Below are 17834 nucleotides of genomic sequence, written 5' to 3' on the forward strand. Positions count from 1 at the left end.
CAATCCTTGAAAATAGTGGAGAATAATCTTTCATTGTAAAAAATGTGAAGTTAGGGCAATGGAGCTCTTTCCACGACAAAGAGAAGATATTAGGGTAAAAGTGGCAGAAATAATCTAAGTTAATCTTTTTGGTACAAATTTTTTGTACAATTTGTCATTACTTTTGTGTTGGTCGCATTATTACTTTTAAATAAAACTTCGCCGTTTATCAACCACGATTACCCTCATTGAGCAGTTAATTAATTAGAAGAAATTAAAAAAATTCAATATTGGATGCGCCTTTTTTTAAGGTAGAAGTATATTCGGAACGTCGTTGGTACATCTCAAACTGATTCACACGATATTTAGGTTTGAAATGAGCGAAAACTTTCCACGACTCCACATTAGAATACGATTCCACGACGATCGTGAATCATCACGTTTATTTTGCCAAAGAAGGGAATGTTTTTCGAGCATGACATAATTGTAGATTGCTTGTCTAATTGAGTTCAGTTTTGAGCATAGATGATGTAGTAAACTAAATATGCATAATAAATATTTTTTGAATACCGTGGCATATTACAACTTTTCAAATTGGAAAAACTTGTATTTCACGGCATTCAATTATCAAATGAAACGGTTGAAAGTACAAAACCATGGAGTAACAGATAATTTATATATAAATATCTTATTACAAGTTCCACACAATCCCAAAGGTATTTGCGTCCATCGACAGAGAATACCAAACCCTCGGTGCCCCAATTAAAATTTTGAGATTGAGTTACAAGAAGTTGATTTTGTTTTGCGATTTTTGGCTTCAAATTTACACACTTTCCTTAAATTAAATTGGATTTTGTCGAAAATAATATTATTTATTAGACCTCGTCAGTTGCCTACTAATAAAGTCTGAATAAAGATATGTGGATTTTAAGTGAGATTTCTGCCCAGTTCTGATAAGCGATATCAATCTCTCAGGTCTTTGTCTTAATTATAGGGACTTTGTGGGCTATTTCGGGGCCAAATGTTGGACACGAACTTTTCCTCACCCTGTTAGGGATAGAATGGAAAATGGTACATCAATCTATAGGTGATGTCGGGCCTTTGCGGTTTCAATTTAGGGCACTAGGGCGGACAGAAATTGGGCATTCGTTGTCCCTCGCACTACAAGGGATAGGAAGGAAAATTTTTAGCAGTAGACAGGGAATATCAAGCCCTCATGGTCGCTATATCATGTTTCTTACTTGGAGGCCCATTTCCACGGAAAAAAATTTAAGTCAAGTTAATTTTTAAGTTTTTTTTTAAATATCTTAAAGCGCTATCAAAAAGCTCGCGGAACTATAACCCCGCTACTGGAGGAAGCTCGGCGTCGCAGGCTCAGGTTGTGGGAGATTCCGTCGCACTTGACATTGCAACAACCGGCAGCGGTTCGAATTCAACAAAAACGAATTCTAATCAAGATGGTCCAACACCCAACAACGAAGAAAATTCAGAAATAGCAGATGCAACGACCGTTGCAGTTGCCAACGAATCGAATTTTACCCCAAATGATCAACCACCAAACAATGATGAAAAGGAAGAAGATACTAACGCAAGCAGTACTACCAGTAATGCTACAGTGTCCACTTCCTCCGTTTCCGTTACTGGCCAAGCTGATACCAGTACTGAAAAAAGGCTGCTGGTCCTAATAAAGGCGTTATCCACATCACTACACGATTGCGCAATGCTCACCAATAAAAAAAATTAGAATTTTGTGTGAATAAATAGTTAATAAGTAATTTTTCCATAAATATATAGAAATCAATCTTAAAAATATCAATCTAAGAGAGTACATGAAAAAAATAAAATATTCTACTGACAGGGATAGATTTGTTATATCTTTCTCATTACAGTTAGACCCCAATATTGATTTCGAAACCATTTTCTAAGCATCACTCCTCTAGACATAATAAAAACAATTAGCTACCAACCTTAGGCCCAAGTCACCTAGCGACTGATAATGACTTTAATCAGGTGGCCGGGTTACTATGCGTAGGAGGGTGGTGGCAAGCCTTTCAGGCTACGCGAGCCAACAGCTCCCTACACTAACTATTACCGTTAAACTCTAGAAATTTTTTTAGAAAGGGGAAACCGAAGAACTCGTTGGAAAACCCCTTTAATCAGTTGGGAGATAACTTGCAAACTCAACGCAGAAGGAGTTGTTCCGAGTTTTTACCCAGTGCCACAAGTTGGGATCGACCCCGGCACCACTTGCTGCGATGTGAAAGCGCTAACCACTCCGCCACCCAACTGACTTATCATTAAGTCAGAAGCCGAATTTTTGACTGCAAATATAAATTTAAAAAAAATTCTATCATTCATATTTACCAAACAATACTATTTAATTTTATGATGAAATAATTTTATATATAAATAATTATAATTCCAGAACACGTAATATTTTCTGTGCTAAAGCGTACTCAATTGATTTTTTAAGTTGATGTGAATTTCAAATGAAATAATTATTAAATTTATACTTCATTTCTATATGCCAGTGGCGTAGACTGCGGTAGCTGAAGGATTACTTAATTTTCAGTCATCTGAAATTGAACTTAGGCTAACAAATTTCTCGCTACGCTACTAATAAATTCTTAAATTTTATCATGTTGTTAATTTGACCTTTAGTTGAATGAATTGATAGTGTCTAAACTTTATATACAGGGTGTTACGGATAAGTATGTCAAAAATTTCAGAGATATTAGCTGCCAAAAAAAAAACAACCCAAAAATCTGGTACACCGACTTAAAACTGAGGAACTTTATTGTTCCCTTAACCAAATTGTTTTCATATAAAGATAATTTATTTATTTTATCTGTGAAGCGATAAAATTGATATTAATGGCAAAAGTTAATAATTTTATATTAAAGTATTGCTTATGTTACAAATAAAGTCAAAAATAAAATTTTGTCGTCACAAAAGCATTTAATTATCAAAATTAAAGATACGAACGCCAAATATTTTTCGAATTAACTAATTTAAAATTTAAAATTTTTCGCGTTTCATGGGACTTTACGCCTATAGCATAGTTAACTTAAAAACAACAACATCCACTTCTTCTACAATAACTTTTATTGTACAATAAGTGTATGTTGTTGTTTTTAAGTTATTTTATGTACAAGTGTCTTTATTAATTTTAATTTATAGCATAGTTCCCATTCCAAATGAAATTCTTCTAAGCTGATGAAATCTGATTACACAAATTAATAAAATAATAGAGGATTTAAGAGAGTTCCAGTTTCAATTATAACGTCATTGAAAATTGTCAGCAGATCTAGGTTAATATACGGACTAAAGATTTAATTATTAAATTATTTAAATAATTAACCAATTTACCTATTATATATCTTTATACCTATATTTTATAGCTTTTTAACTTATTTAGCTTTCCTTTATTAATTATACTTAAAACACAGTATAATTAAAAGAAAACGATTTGAAAGGATTCATTGAAGGTTTAAATCTTATTTTATTAATAAGCTATAGTTCGACCATTTTTTATTGAAATTTGGTAATATTATATTGTTTACTTCTTCGGTAATCATCCAGAAAGTATTCCTTAGACATTAACAAACGGGTATTTTGGTCTTGCTGCGACTTAAGTAATAGTCTTACTGACGCCTCAATTTAAATCGAGGGGTAAGTCACTCTTGAAATCAGGTGTACAAACAGAATGAAATCCGCAGTGAAATCACTGTGATCACTTGAAATCGCATGTAATCAGTAGTGAAATCCTAGAAATCACTGAAATCATCCTGAAATCTGTAGTGAAATTCTAGAAATCACTGAAATCATCCTGAAATCACATGAAATCTGTAGTGAAATCACTGATATCACATGAAATCAGTAGTGAAATCACTGAAATCACAAGAAATCAGTAGTGAAATCACTTAAAATTCTTGAAATCACCCCGAAATCAGTAGTGAAATCACTGAAATAGCTTGAAATCATGAAAATCCAAAATTCACCATGAAATAACTGGAAATCACCCGGAAATCATATTGAAATCGCTTAAAATCAGGAGAGTGACTTTAAAATCACGCGAATCATTATGAAAACATAAGAATTACTTTGAAATCCGAAAATCACCATGTATTTGACGCTAAATAAGCTTCGAGCTTATGAAAAATAGCACAATCTGCTTTATTTGTTTTGAACTAACAAGGTGTAACTCATCGATTTTGTTTAAATTCAGGGATTAAGTAGACCTTCATGTAACTTAAAAAACCCAAAGGGAAAAAATGCGATGGACTCTAGTTTTACCATGGCAACCGAAAACGTTTTAGACAACTAAAATAATATATTTATCTATGTAAATTAACATGGCAAAATCGATAATTCTAAGGATCCCTTATGAAATTATTCAAAAATGTTTTAAACAAAGGTGGTTAAATTTGGGTAAATATCCAATTTTGGGTAAACATCTAATTTTGCGTAAAATCTAATTTTGGGTAACTATCTTTTTTTGGGTAACTATCTTAATTAGAGTAATAATTTGGATACGTACTTAAATTTATGTAAATATTTTAATTCATTTTAATATGCAAGTTTGGTAAATATCTGAATTTGGTTAATATGCAAATTTGGTAAATATCAAAAATTGGGCCAATATTTAAATTTTGGTAAATATTTTAATTTAAATATTGAAATTAAATTGAGGTTAGTATTTAAATTTGGGTAAGAATTTAAATTTGGGTAAGTATTTCAATTTTAGTAAGTATTTAAATTTGGGTATTTAAATTTGATATAAATATTTGAATTCGGGTAAATATCTGAATTGTGTAAATATCTTAATTTGGTTAGCTTCGAAATTTGGGGTTATTCCACGACAAATCGACCAAATATTTTGGAATTTACCACCCTTCCTTTTTAGATTTGGATAAAAATTAGTCTAAAGGGTTATTCTGGTCGATAAAGCCGAATATATTTGGGTAAAAATCTAAATTCAAATGAGTAAATTAGGTAAAATTACTATAAATATCTAAATTCAGGTAAAATGGTAAACTTCATATCAAATGTCTAAATTTGGGTAGATTGATCAGGTACTGTAAATTGGGTAAATTCGTATCTAATGTCTAAAATTGTTTAGATTTATCAGGTACTGTAAATTGGATAAAATTTTATCAGCTACTGTGAATTGGATGAAATTTCATCAAGTTTTTAAATTGTATAAAATTTGAGCAGGTTATGTAAATTTAATTCGAAAAGCTTTATCAAGTACGTGTAAAATTCAAAGAATTTAGATAGTGAAACGATTTAAACAAATGTTATATTTAAAGTTAAACAATATTGTTTAAGATAATTGTAAATTTAAATGAAATATTTGAATGCATTTATTATTATATAGAAACAAATTTAGATATTTACATAAAATTAGATATTTACGTAAAATTAGATAGTTACGTAATATTAGATATTTACGTAAAATTAGATATTTACGTAAAATTAGATATTTACGTAAAATTATATATTTACCTAAAATTGGATATTTACCCCAAATTGGATATTTACCCAAATTTAACCACCTTTGTTTATAATGTTTTTTGAATAATTTAGAATCTTCGATTTTGCCATGTTAATTTACACAGATAAATATATTATTTAGTTGTCAAAAACGTTTTCGGTTGCCATGGTAAAACTAAAGCCCATCGCATTTTTTCCCTTTGGGGTTTTTTAAGTTACATGAAGGTCTACTTAATCCCGGAATTTAAACAAAATCGATGAGTTACACCTCGGGTAGTCTCCTTGTAAGTGCATGTTGAAATAGCAGACGCAGCACCGTAACCAGGATTTGATTTCAGGGCGGGCACTCTATGGAAACAAATAAATAAAAAATAAAAAATTGTACAAACAACCATAAGTTTAAGGGGGGGCACGAACCGAGACCCCCCCTGGTTACGGCCCTGAGCAGACGACTTTTAGATTTAAGTGTTTCGAGGTTGAAACCTGCAGCAGTTGTGTAGCTAGAATTTTGAATGAGAAGATAGCTTACATATATTCAATTGTAAACTCAACCAGTTAACATGTTTGTGGTTATTTTCACTAAAAAGTATTATAAATTTTATAGTGATACATTTAATCGTTCAATCAATGCCTGCTTACAAATAAGCCCAGCGACATATCTGCTATTTTTTTTATTATGATTCGAAAATGGCCGCCTGTATTTTTTGGCCCAGGGACGACTATATGTATTAAGACAGCCTCGAAGAAGGCATATTTAAAAATAAGAACTCTTAAGGAATCGAGTAAAACATGTGCAAACCTTAAGCACCTTGTTAATAATAAATGGTTCTTAGAGCAGGAACGCTGAATAGTAGGAATAAAGTGAAAAACGTAAAAGGAAATTACGAAAATGGAGATCGATCATCAAGAAACAGATGTAATCAATAATATAACCGAGAATCGGTACGAAATGAGTAAAATAAACTGGAATCACAATTTCATTAGTGAAATCAAATAAAAGTTAGTAAAATAGCCTAAAATAAGTGAAATCACCTATAATAACTACGAAATTAGTAAAATCACCTATAATCATTTTGAAATCAGTGAAATCACCGAAAATCAGTAAAATTACCGAGAATCAGTGAAATCAACGAGAATCACTTGGTAATCAGTGAAATCAACGAGAATCACTAGGTTATCAGTGAAATCACCTGTAATCTGAAATCCAGTGTACAACATTTTCTTTAGTGGTTAGCCCCTCGATTTAAATACTTTAACTGCCACTTTACTTAAAAAAGGTTTCTAACAATTCTAGACCAGTTTACCGAATTTTCGTTCAAAGAAAAAGAAAGTTTTCCAGAAAAAAATATACAGCGATGATTATTTGAATGATAATTAAAATGTATCATATCTACAAAGACGAGTGTCTTCAAAACGACAAATATTTCAAGTATAGTCCTATTGAAATTAATTAATTAACTATCTCCTTGTTCACGAGGGGATAAATATTTTTCTGGCTGTTTTATTGTCGACGTATTGGAAATTTGAGAGGCCAATCTGAAGTACAGATTTCGGTATAAAAAGGGGTCACATCGGAGCAAAGAATCACAAGCCACTACCGTTTGCTACCCTTCTTTCTATACATCATCTGTATATCTTTAAACCGACTCATCTTCGAAATGAACTCTTTGGTAAGTAATTATTTTATTCTGTCTGTTATAGATTGATTCGGCCTGAAATGCTTTCTTAAACACAAATTCCTTTATTTTCTTAAATTAGATTTACCTTTACATTATTTATTTTGCATTCAGTCCTAGTAAAAGTGTAGCTCTAAATTGGCCGTTAAAATTTCAGAGTTTGGCCAAAAGTATAGAATAGTTCGGAATAGCATTTCCTGTAATTGATAAAAAAATTTGAAGACATTGTTAACTTCCATATTTATGGTGGACCACCAAAATCCAAGTTTAGCGCGTGATATCAGACGACCTATCGATTTAGAACATATTCCGTTTAAATTCTAAAACAATTCATAATATGGCGGGAGTAGAGGCGTACTCCTGTTATCCCTTTCGTCTGGGAGGCAGAGTTTGTGGATGACCTTGAGAGGGCGACCACCTATCTCCCAACGGGTGGTCGCAATACTTCCGACACGGGTGTCTCCAATTATCCTTACTTTGGCGTGTAATGTTTCCTATATTTTAAAGAAACGGACGATTTCAAATTAGAATAGACCACTGGTCCAAAACGTCTGAATTGAAAGCTCTAATTTTGTTATTTTAAAGGTATTAGCTTTGGCCTTGCTGGTCGCCATCGCGGGCTGCAGTGCCTCCGTTGATGTTGGCCTTCCCGCTGTAATTGGACTTGGTTTGGGAGCGCTGTCTGCTTTGTCAGGAAAGGGAGCGGGTCTTGGAAGCGGAATTGGTCTAGGCAGTGGTCTTGGCTTGGGAAAGGATGTCGGCCTTGGAAACGGAATCGGACTTGGTCTCGACGGTGGTCTTGGAGTGGGAAATAATGTTGGTTTAGGAAGCGGAATTGGTCTTGGTCTCGGCAGTGGCCTCGGAATTAACAAGGCCATCCCCATCCCGGAAGTGTACATGCGCATTGGCAAGACCTTCGGACCAGCCGGTATCGGAGCCTCCTTCGGCAAAGATGTCGATATGGGATTCACCCGATTTGGAGTTGACAAAAGCTTCGGAGTTCCCGTACCCCATCTCGGAGTCTACAAGGGCATTAACACAGGAATCGGCACCGGGATCGTTATTAGTTAAAAACATGCAATCCATTCATTTATTTTGATGACATCAACATTTTGTACATACGCTCAGCGTTATCATAAGATAAACAAATAAAATAATATATTGATAGGTAAATTTGAATTTTTGTGATATATCAACTGATAGCAAGAGAGCTCCAGCATAGCTGTTAGTATTGGAATTCTAGGAGTTTTATGAATTCAACACAGTTTAAATAACCCACTGTCACCTGTTGCAACTTAAAAATAGTTTGTGTTATAAAACGTAGTATTGTTTTAAAACAGGTGCTAACCTAGAGTCTATTTACATCTTGTTCAACTTATAAAAGCGCACAAAGCGTTACTTCGTATTTCAGCGAAATATGCGATTTCCACTCCGCATAAATAAAAGAAATGCACGAGCACCCTTTATTCTAAAATATTAAGATGCGCGTGGAATTGTTTTAAACGAGGCATAAAATGAAATTATGATGAGGATATTTCAGTTAATGAAAAATAAGGAAATCCCGGAAGTTATTCTGTTATTGTATAATGATTGAATAAAGAAGGGGACAAGATAAAACTTATCATATCATAACTTTACTCTTTAACCCGGAATACTCTCATTGCGATACTTTAATTGTTTAAAAAAGGAAATTTAGGTTTATTTTGTTAATAGCTTTTTTTTCAATGAAAGTGTTTACTTTCACAAGTTAATTACAGGTCAAATTCGAATCCTCAATTGTCGAGTCGCGCAAAGACTTGGTGGTTATAAACGATGTGTTTCCGAATGCTTTGCAATAGAAGAAAATTAATTGAATTTCGGCAAACTTTAAATAAGATAAAAAGTAAAGTTTAAAGATAGTATCCGACTTATCGTAAAAAAAATCATTTTTTTAAAACTATTTGATAATTTGTTCAATTTAAGTTTGCCAAATCTCACGAAATAACGTTGTTATCTGGGTCTCTAACTATAGAATAATCTATGAAGGCACAAAATAAACATAAATATCTTAAGCAAATTTACTCATTCAGTATGTTTTTAATGATAGTATAATCTTTGCAGACGGCAAATAAAGTGTTCAATATGTTGAACAATCCGTTGACATGATGACAAGAGTGAAAGAAAGACGTCAACGTTCTAGGCTTCAATCGGGTTCGGAAACCAATGATATACTAGGTCAGCTTTACTTTAAGTATGAGGAAGCAGCGTACTCTTCAGGCATCAGTGGCTTTTGAAGCAGCGTTCTCTTCAGGCATCAGTGGCTTTTGAAGCAGCGTACTTTTCAGGCATCAGTGGCTTTTGAAGCAGCGTACTTTTCAGGCATCAGTGGCTTTTGAAGCAGCGTAATTTTCAGCCATCAGTGGCTTTTGAAGCAGCGTACTTTTCAGGCATCAGAGGCTTTTGAAGCAGCGTACTTTCAGGAATCAGTTGCTTTTGAAGCAGCGTTCTCTTCAGGCATCAGTGGCTTTTGAAGCAGCGTACTTTTCAGGCATCAGTGGCTTTTGAAGCAGCGTTCTCTTCAGACATCAGTGGCTTTTGAAGCAGCGTAATTTTCAGCCATCAGTGGCTTTTGAAGCAGCGTACTTTTCAGGCATCAGAGGCTTTTGAAGCAGCGTACTTTCAGGAATCAGTTGCTTTTGAAGCAGCGTTCTCTTCAGGCATCAGTGGCTTTTGAAGCAGCGTACTTTTCAGGCATCAGTGGCTTTTGAAGCAGCGTTCTCTTCAGACATCAGTGGCTTTTGAAGCAGCGTTCTCTTCAGACATCAGTGGCTTTTGAAGCAGCGTAATTTTCAGCCATCAGTGGCTTTTGAAGCAGCGTACTTTTCAGGCATCAGAGGCTTTTGAAGCAGCGTACTTTCAGGAATCAGTTGCTTTTGAAGCAGCGTTCTCTTCAGGCATCAGTGGCTTTTGAAGCAGCGTACTTTTCAGACATCAGTGGCTTTTGAAGCAGCGTTCTCTTCAGACATCAGTGGCTTTTGAAGCAGCGTAATTTTCAGCCATCAGTGGCTTTTGAAGCAGCGTACTTTTCAGGCATCAGAGGCTTTTGAAGCAGCGTACTTTCAGGAATCAGTTGCTTTTGAAGCAGCGTTCTCTTCAGGCATCAGTGGCTTTTGAAGCAGCGTACTTTTCAGGCATCAGTGGCTTTTGAAGCAGCGTTCTCTTCAGACATCAGTGGCTTTTGAAGCAGCGTAATTTTCAGCCATCAGTGGCTTTTGAAGCAGCGTACTTTTCAGGCATCAGAGGCTTTTGAAGCAGCGTACTTTCAGGAATCAGTTGCTTTTGAAGCAGCGTTCTCTTCAGGCATCAGTGGCTTTTGAAGCAGCGTACTTTTCAGGCATCAGTGGCTTTTGAAGCAGCGTTCTCTTCAGACATCAGTGGCTTTTGAAGCAGCGTAATTTTCAGCCATCAGTGGCTTTTGAAGCAGCGTACTTTTCAGGCATCAGAGGCTTTTGAAGCAGCGTACTTTCAGGAATCAGTTGCTTTTGAAGCAGCGTTCTCTTCAGGCATCAGTGGCTTTTGAAGCAGCGTACTTTTCAGGCATCAGTGGCTTTTGAAGCAGCGTTCTCTTCAGACATCAGTGGCTTTTGAAGCAGCGTAATTTTCAGCCATCAGTGGCTTTTGAAGCAGCGTACTTTTCAGGCATCAGAGGCTTTTGAAGCAGCGTACTTTCAGGAATCAGTTGCTTTTGAAGCAGCGTTCTCTTCAGGCATCAGTGGCTTTTGAAGCAGCGTACTTTTCAGGCATCAGTGGCTTTTGAAGCAGCGTTCTCTTCAGACATCAGTGGCTTTTGAAGCAGCGTTCTCTTCAGACATCAGTGGCTTTTGAAGCAGCGTAATTTTCAGCCATCAGTGGCTTTTGAAGCAGCGTACTTTTCAGGCATCAGAGGCTTTTGAAGCAGCGTACTTTCAGGAATCAGTTGCTTTTGAAGCAGCGTTCTCTTCAGGCATCAGTGGCTTTTGAAGCAGCGTACTTTTCAGGCATCAGTGGCTTTTGAAGCAGCGTTCTCTTCAGACATCAGTGGCTTTTGAAGCAGCGTAATTTTCAGCCATCAGTGGCTTTTGAAGCAGCGTACTTTTCAGGCATCAGAGGCTTTTGAAGCAGCGTACTTTTCAGGCATCAGTGGCTTTTGAAGCAGCGTTCTCTTCAGACATCAGTGGCTTTTGAAGCAGCGTAATTTTCAGCCATCAGTGGCTTTTGAAGCAGCGTACTTTTCAGGCATCAGAGGCTTTTGAAGCAGCGTACTTTCAGGAATCAGTTGCTTTTGAAGCAGCGTTCTCTTCAGGCATCAGTGGCTTTTGAAGCAGCGTACTTTTCAGGCATCAGTGGCTTTTGAAGCAGCGTTCTCTTCAGACATCAGTGGCTTTTGAAGCAGCGTAATTTTCAGCCATCAGTGGCTTTTGAAGCAGCGTACTTTTCAGGCATCAGAGGCTTTTGAAGCAGCGTACTTTCAGGAATCAGTTGCTTTTGAAGCAGCGTTCTCTTCAGGCATCAGTGGCTTTTGAAGCAGCGTACTTTTCAGGCATCAGTGGCTTTTGAAGCAGCGTTCTCTTCAGACATCAGTGGCTTTTGAAGCAGCGTAATTTTCAGCCATCAGTGGCTTTTGAAGCAGCGTACTTTTCAGGCATCAGAGGCTTTTGAAGCAGCGTACTTTTCAGGCATCAGTGGCTTTTGAAGCAGCGTTCTCTTCAGACATCAGTGGCTTTTGAAGCAGCGTAATTTTCAGCCATCAGTGGCTTTTGAAGCAGCGTACTTTTCAGGCATCAGAGGCTTTTGAAGCAGCGTACTTTTCAGGCATCAGTGGCTTTTGAAGCAGCGTTCTCTTCAGACATCAGTGGCTTTTGAAGCAGCGTAATTTTCAGCCATCAGTGGCTTTTGAAGCAGCGTACTTTTCAGGCATCAGAGGCTTTTGAAGCAGCGTACTTTCAGGAATCAGTTGCTTTTGAAGCAGCGTTCTCTTCAGGCATCAGTGGCTTTTGAAGCAGCGTACTTTTCAGGCATCAGTGGCTTTTGAAGCAGCGTTCTCTTCAGACATCAGTGGCTTTTGAAGCAGCGTAATTTTCAGCCATCAGTGGCTTTTGAAGCAGCGTACTTTTCAGGCATCAGAGGCTTTTGAAGCAGCGTACTTTCAGGAATCAGTTGCTTTTGAAGCAGCGTTCTCTTCAGGCATCAGTGGCTTTTGAAGCAGCGTACTTTTCAGGCATCAGTGGCTTTTGAAGCAGCTTAGTTTTCTGGCATCAGTGGCTTCTGAAGCAGCTTAGTTTTCTGGCATCAGTGGCTTTTGAAGCAGCGTTCTCTTCAGGCATCAGTGGCTTTTGAAGCAGCGTACTTTTCAGGCATCAGTGGCTTTTGGAGCAGCGTACTTTTCAGGCATCAGTGGCTTTTGGAGCAGCGTACTTTTCAGGCATCAGTGGCTTTTGGAGCAGCGTACTTTTCAGGCATCAGTGGCTTTTGAAGCAGCGTACTTTTCATGCATCCGTGGCTTTTGAAGCAGCGTACTTTTCGGGAATCAGTGGCTTTTGAAGAAGCGTACTGTTCAGTCATCAGTGGCTTTTGAAGCAGCGTACTTTTCAGGCATCAGTGTCTTTTGAAGCAGCGTACTTTTCACACCTCATTGGCTTTTGAAGCAGCGTACTTTTCAGGCCTTAGTGGCTTTTTAAGCATCGTACTTTTCTGGCATCAGTGGCTTTTGAGAGCACCGCTTAAAATTGTCTAAGCCTTCCTAACAAGAAAAATAAACAAACTATGGTTTTCGTGAAGTTTAAAAAAAATTGTGCTGTAGCTTCCCTGGAAGGGACAAACCAAAAACTTATCTGAACGTTCGTTCGCAAAATTTTCGATGAATTTACATTTATTTCATTCAAGCAAAAAAACAATCATCCCGAAGAAAAAATTTAAGTATGAAAACTTAAACAACATTGGACGTAATAGTTTTTTGAAATTTAAGCCAAATTTGAAACTTCATTATCAATGGTATAAAAATAAATTAAGATGTAAATACTAACCATGATTATTAAGTTATATTAATACTAAAGACAAAAAAATTTGGTTCTGATTATGTTTTCCTTGAAAGTGTAAGATAAACCGAAAAACATTATATTAGTAGGTACATTGTTGTGACATTAGCTAAAGGATTGGTACCTTCAGCTAGAGATACAGTACCACCACGTCCTGCAATGAAATTGCTTCTTCCAGTAACGTTAATACTGGCCGATTTGTAAATCTTGTGTAGTTTTAAATTTTTTTAATACCAAAAAGGGCTTTTAGTTCGATAAGAAATGTTACAAGTAAAATTACTCTTTTAGGAACTTTTACTTTTCAATATAGATTTGCGATTTCATATTAGTAAACGATGTCAGCAGTAATTAGACAGTATAATAATTATTTAAACTATTTTTAATTAAATAAAGTTGAAGACAAAAGCTATATTTAACTAAATATTAAATCCGGGTACACATTAATTTGAAAAAATGGCACTTTTCACGATTAAAGATTAATTTTGAAAATGTAGTTCGAAATTAAAAAACATTTGCTATAAGGTTACTTTAAATTCATTTGATATCGACTAATGGATTTAATTTAGCATAAATAACATTATTTTACCATAACATATGTATAAAATGCTCTCATTACCGCTAAAAATTACATTTTTCAATAGTGTTTTGATAATTTTTTAAACCAAGGGTCTGGTCTTCCGCCTAAGCATGCCTTTACTCATTTGAATGGTATAATTTTGGATAGTAATGTTATTTCCAATAAAGTTCCAAGGTAATAATTGCTAGTTTTACCATTAAATTAAGTACCGCAAAGGTAAAATGCTTACGTGACGTTCAAAACAATTGTTTCGAAAAAGCACAAAGACCAAGGTTGTCCAAACAAATCCTTAAATATAAAATGGAAAGATAATAATAATTATCTTTATTTGGTTAATTTTTAACATTTATACGCTACAAGAGATATGGGTTAAGTCAATGGTGGACTCTTAAGCCGCAATACAGGCATTGAACAACCAATATTTTCAGTATAGTTAGTATTTACATTATTTATGAGACTTATAATTGAATGAGTTGATTTTGAGTAAACTTCCAAGCTATGTAACTCCAATTTTTGTTATTGAGGAAATTAGGAAAGTCTTATCGAATGGAACGTATTCACCCCTTCATAGCAAATTAAAATAATTTTAATATTACTGCGGGACCACATATTGGATAAGGCCGTTCTTTTCCTAAATTCGATAATTTTTTTATTTAAAGATATTAAACGTGGAGCTATTTAATGATTTTTATATAAATTACAAAATTTTATAAACATATTTCTTTAAAGATAGGCGCTGCGTGCGCTAAACATGAAGCATTATCTAAGATTTTTAAAGCCTTTTTGTAGAAAAATAAATCTGTTTAAGTTGATGATCAACATGTGATATGACCCCATAAAATGATACCATAAGCTCTATGAAAAATGCGAGTGGCATTTAATAGTTCCCGGTTTTGTCTCAGGAGGTAAATAATAATTCTTTTACTATATAGTCTATGTGGGTATCCCAAGTCAAGTGTTTGTCTATCGATAACCCCAATTATTTAGCTTCAAATTAATACCGTAACGTAAGTACACAATTTGTCCAAGGGCTAATTCTTTGTTCAAAGGATCATACAGTATTTAATTTAAAACAATCGATAAAAGCTTTGAATTGTGTTACTGTTTTTTTTTTAATTATACGCAAGTATTGCTATTTGAGTCCGGTGGAGTGTATCATCTGCGTATAGAGATATATTTTAAATTTGTGTCCAAGTATGTTAAGTCATCCTGAAAAAGATTGGACAGTAAAGGCGATCAAATTGATCCTAGAGGTATATCACCTGAGACCATTTTTATCATAATTATTTCCTTCTACCTTTGATTTGCTTATTAGGTTCTATAGGTTACTTTTTATCAAGTTAATAGCAACTCCACGTAGACCCCTAAAGTTTAGTTTCTACAAAAGCATTTCGTGTATCAAAATGTAATGCCTTTTTAAATCGGATAAAACCACCATGACATATTTTTCCGCATCAACCTCCTCAAACATTTCGCTATGCACATTTAGCTTAGAAAGCATATTAAACTCAACAGGTTTTTTTAAGCCATTTGTTTGGTCAGAATCTAACGAAATTCAACAGTAGTGATATAGTTAGATGGTTTTTAAGTATCCACTTTTTTATAGATAACAATATCTATTATTTTTTTTATAATTGGTGGATATCGTCCGTATTTAAAAGATAAGTTAACAAGATAAATAGGAAAAATATAAAGACAAATTTAATTAATGTAGGTCGGATACGGTTGAATTTGGAAGCAGAGTCCTAACGATTTTTAATAATCATAATTTAAATCAAATAGACAGCGAGAGTTTGGGTTTCCAAATATTGACATGAAATGGAAAAATCAATTCCAGAGTTCATATGCCTCGGTGTGTTGAAGGGGTCATTGGAGATTGGAATACTCTGCTTTAATATTTTTTATCTACCTAATATTTTATTGATAAATTTTAAAGGTCTTTCGAACTAATGATTTTTGCAGGTTGTTTAATTTAATTTTTTTCTCTAATTTCGTATTAAACTATTAAATTAATAACTTTTTTACTTACGTATTTTGTAGCTTAAAATCTCAGCTTTTTAGCGTTGGCCATCTTTTTTTTGATTTTCAACTCCCTACGTACCGTAATTTTGCCGCAATCACTATACCATGTTTAGTAGTTTTTCAAAAAAATAGGTCGGTTCACGTAGCTATACCTCAAAAACTAAATTCCTGAGATATCTTTCAGCGCTATTTTCGTGTTCATTGGGTCCATTTAACATAATATCAACTCTCATATTTATCTCTGATTTAATATCTTGGCGACAACATCATCTTTAGTTTACCTCAACAAACGAAATTTCAGTTAAAATCGCCATTTTCAAATATTTTTTATTAAAAACCTAATTTATATATTTCGGAAAGAAAACTTTCTAGTTACTCACTATTACCTATATTTATAGTATAAATAGTTTCGTTGGTCTATCTTGAATAGGTTTTGAGGTATTCGTACGCACATACCGAGATTTTCGGTATTTCGAAAATGTACACCCAAAACATCATTTTTTCAAAAAATCATATTTTAAAAACTACGTTGAATTTTGGGCTAATAATTTGGATTTCCCACTAAAAATATATATATTACTGACGTGTAAAGTAACGTCGAAATCGCGCATGGTGCCGTGGGAATTTTTTTCCGAAAACGGGTGATTTGGCATAGAATTACCCAAATAGAAAATACGAAATTTAAAATTATTAGAACGCTCACGAAACGTAAAATATACATGCGAGATTCTATTTTATAGACAAAAACCAACCCATTGTAATATAGGTCTTAAACAATCAAATTTATATGGAAAACAAAAGTTAAAGTGAAAACCAAAACTATAAGTGAAAGCACTAATAAACACTGCGTGGGCTCATGACGACAACCCAAAGAAGCCGATAAAAACCAATGCAAATAAAAAATCGTAGACATGAATTATCCCCCACATTATTAACACTTTCGATAGACGAAATAAAACAAGTAAAATAACCCATAGAAAAATATATAATAATAACCCAAAAAGTAACAAGTTAATTCAAATACTCAGGAATCAAGAAAAAGTTAATCTAAATAATCACAGTAATAAACATTGTATTAGCAGAAATATGCAATAAAAATTTATAATAATAACCCAATCAAACAACAAGGTAATTCAAATACTTAGAAATCCAGAAAATGTCAATCCATATACCCACGGTTAGGAAAATAGTAATAGAAAAAACCAAAAACCCCTTACCTTTAACAATTCCAGGCTTATAACGCACACAAAAAAAATCTTAACTGAATAGTGAAGGCTAAACAAAAGCGCTTATCAAAAAAAATAAATCAACGTAACCACTTTAATAAAAATGCGCTAACACCAGTTTGACCTTTACAATTACATACGTTAAAAAATGTAAGACTTTAAAAACTATTAATAGGCCGATACTAATTTTCACATGCAAACTCTTTTGGCAAACTGTACGCATGTTTTGATATTTTCAGAAAAAGCCAATAGTTTGCAAATCCAATACTAATTTGCGAAAGACTTTGGCAAAATTTTATCAGATATTGATAATTTCAATTCTATGAACCTCAGATATCATAGTTTGCAAAAATATACTATTTTTTTCTTAAATAGAGCTAACACCCAAGGCACCACCTTCGACCACATAAGCAATGTTGCTTGTGCGTGATCAAGTAACAGGTGGCCGGGTTACAATGCGTAGGAGGGTGGTGGCAAGCCCTTCATGCCACGCGAGCCAAAAAGCTCCCTACACTAGCTATTACCGTTAACCTCAGCAAGTTTTTATGGGAAGGGGAAACCAAAGATCTCGGTGGAAAACCCCTTTAACCAGTGGGGAGAGAACTTACAAACTCTACGCAGAAGGAGTGGTTCCGGATTTTCACCCAGTGCCACTAGCTGGGATCGAACCCGGCTCCTCTTGCTGCGAGGCTAAAGTGCTAACCACTCAGCCACCCAAAACATTTGGTGGAAACCCTGCCATTTGGACGTTGAGACGTTTACCGTAACCCTCAGCATTCGGTCAGTCGCATAAGTCAAAAATTCA

The 17834-nt window shown here is 35.0% G+C and overlaps 1 protein-coding gene across 1 annotated transcript; it reads left to right on the forward strand.

Moving 5' to 3' along the window:
• The first annotated feature begins 7080 nt into the window (after positions 1-7080).
• Positions 7081-8222, forward strand: LOC149933576 (uncharacterized). Its single transcript, XM_090155263.1, has 2 exons — positions 7081-7145; positions 7737-8222. Exons 1-2 carry the CDS (start codon positions 7134-7136, stop codon positions 8220-8222), a joined length of 498 nt encoding a protein of 165 aa, XP_090011389.1. The 5' UTR covers positions 7081-7133.
• Positions 8223-17834: the final 9612 nt, after the last annotated feature.

This window comes from Leiobunum rupestre, chromosome 8 (genome assembly GCF_980474605.1).
Source record: "Leiobunum rupestre chromosome 8, qqLeiRupe1.1.hap1, whole genome shotgun sequence".
Classification (NCBI taxonomy): domain Eukaryota; kingdom Metazoa; phylum Arthropoda; class Arachnida; order Opiliones; family Sclerosomatidae; genus Leiobunum; species Leiobunum rupestre.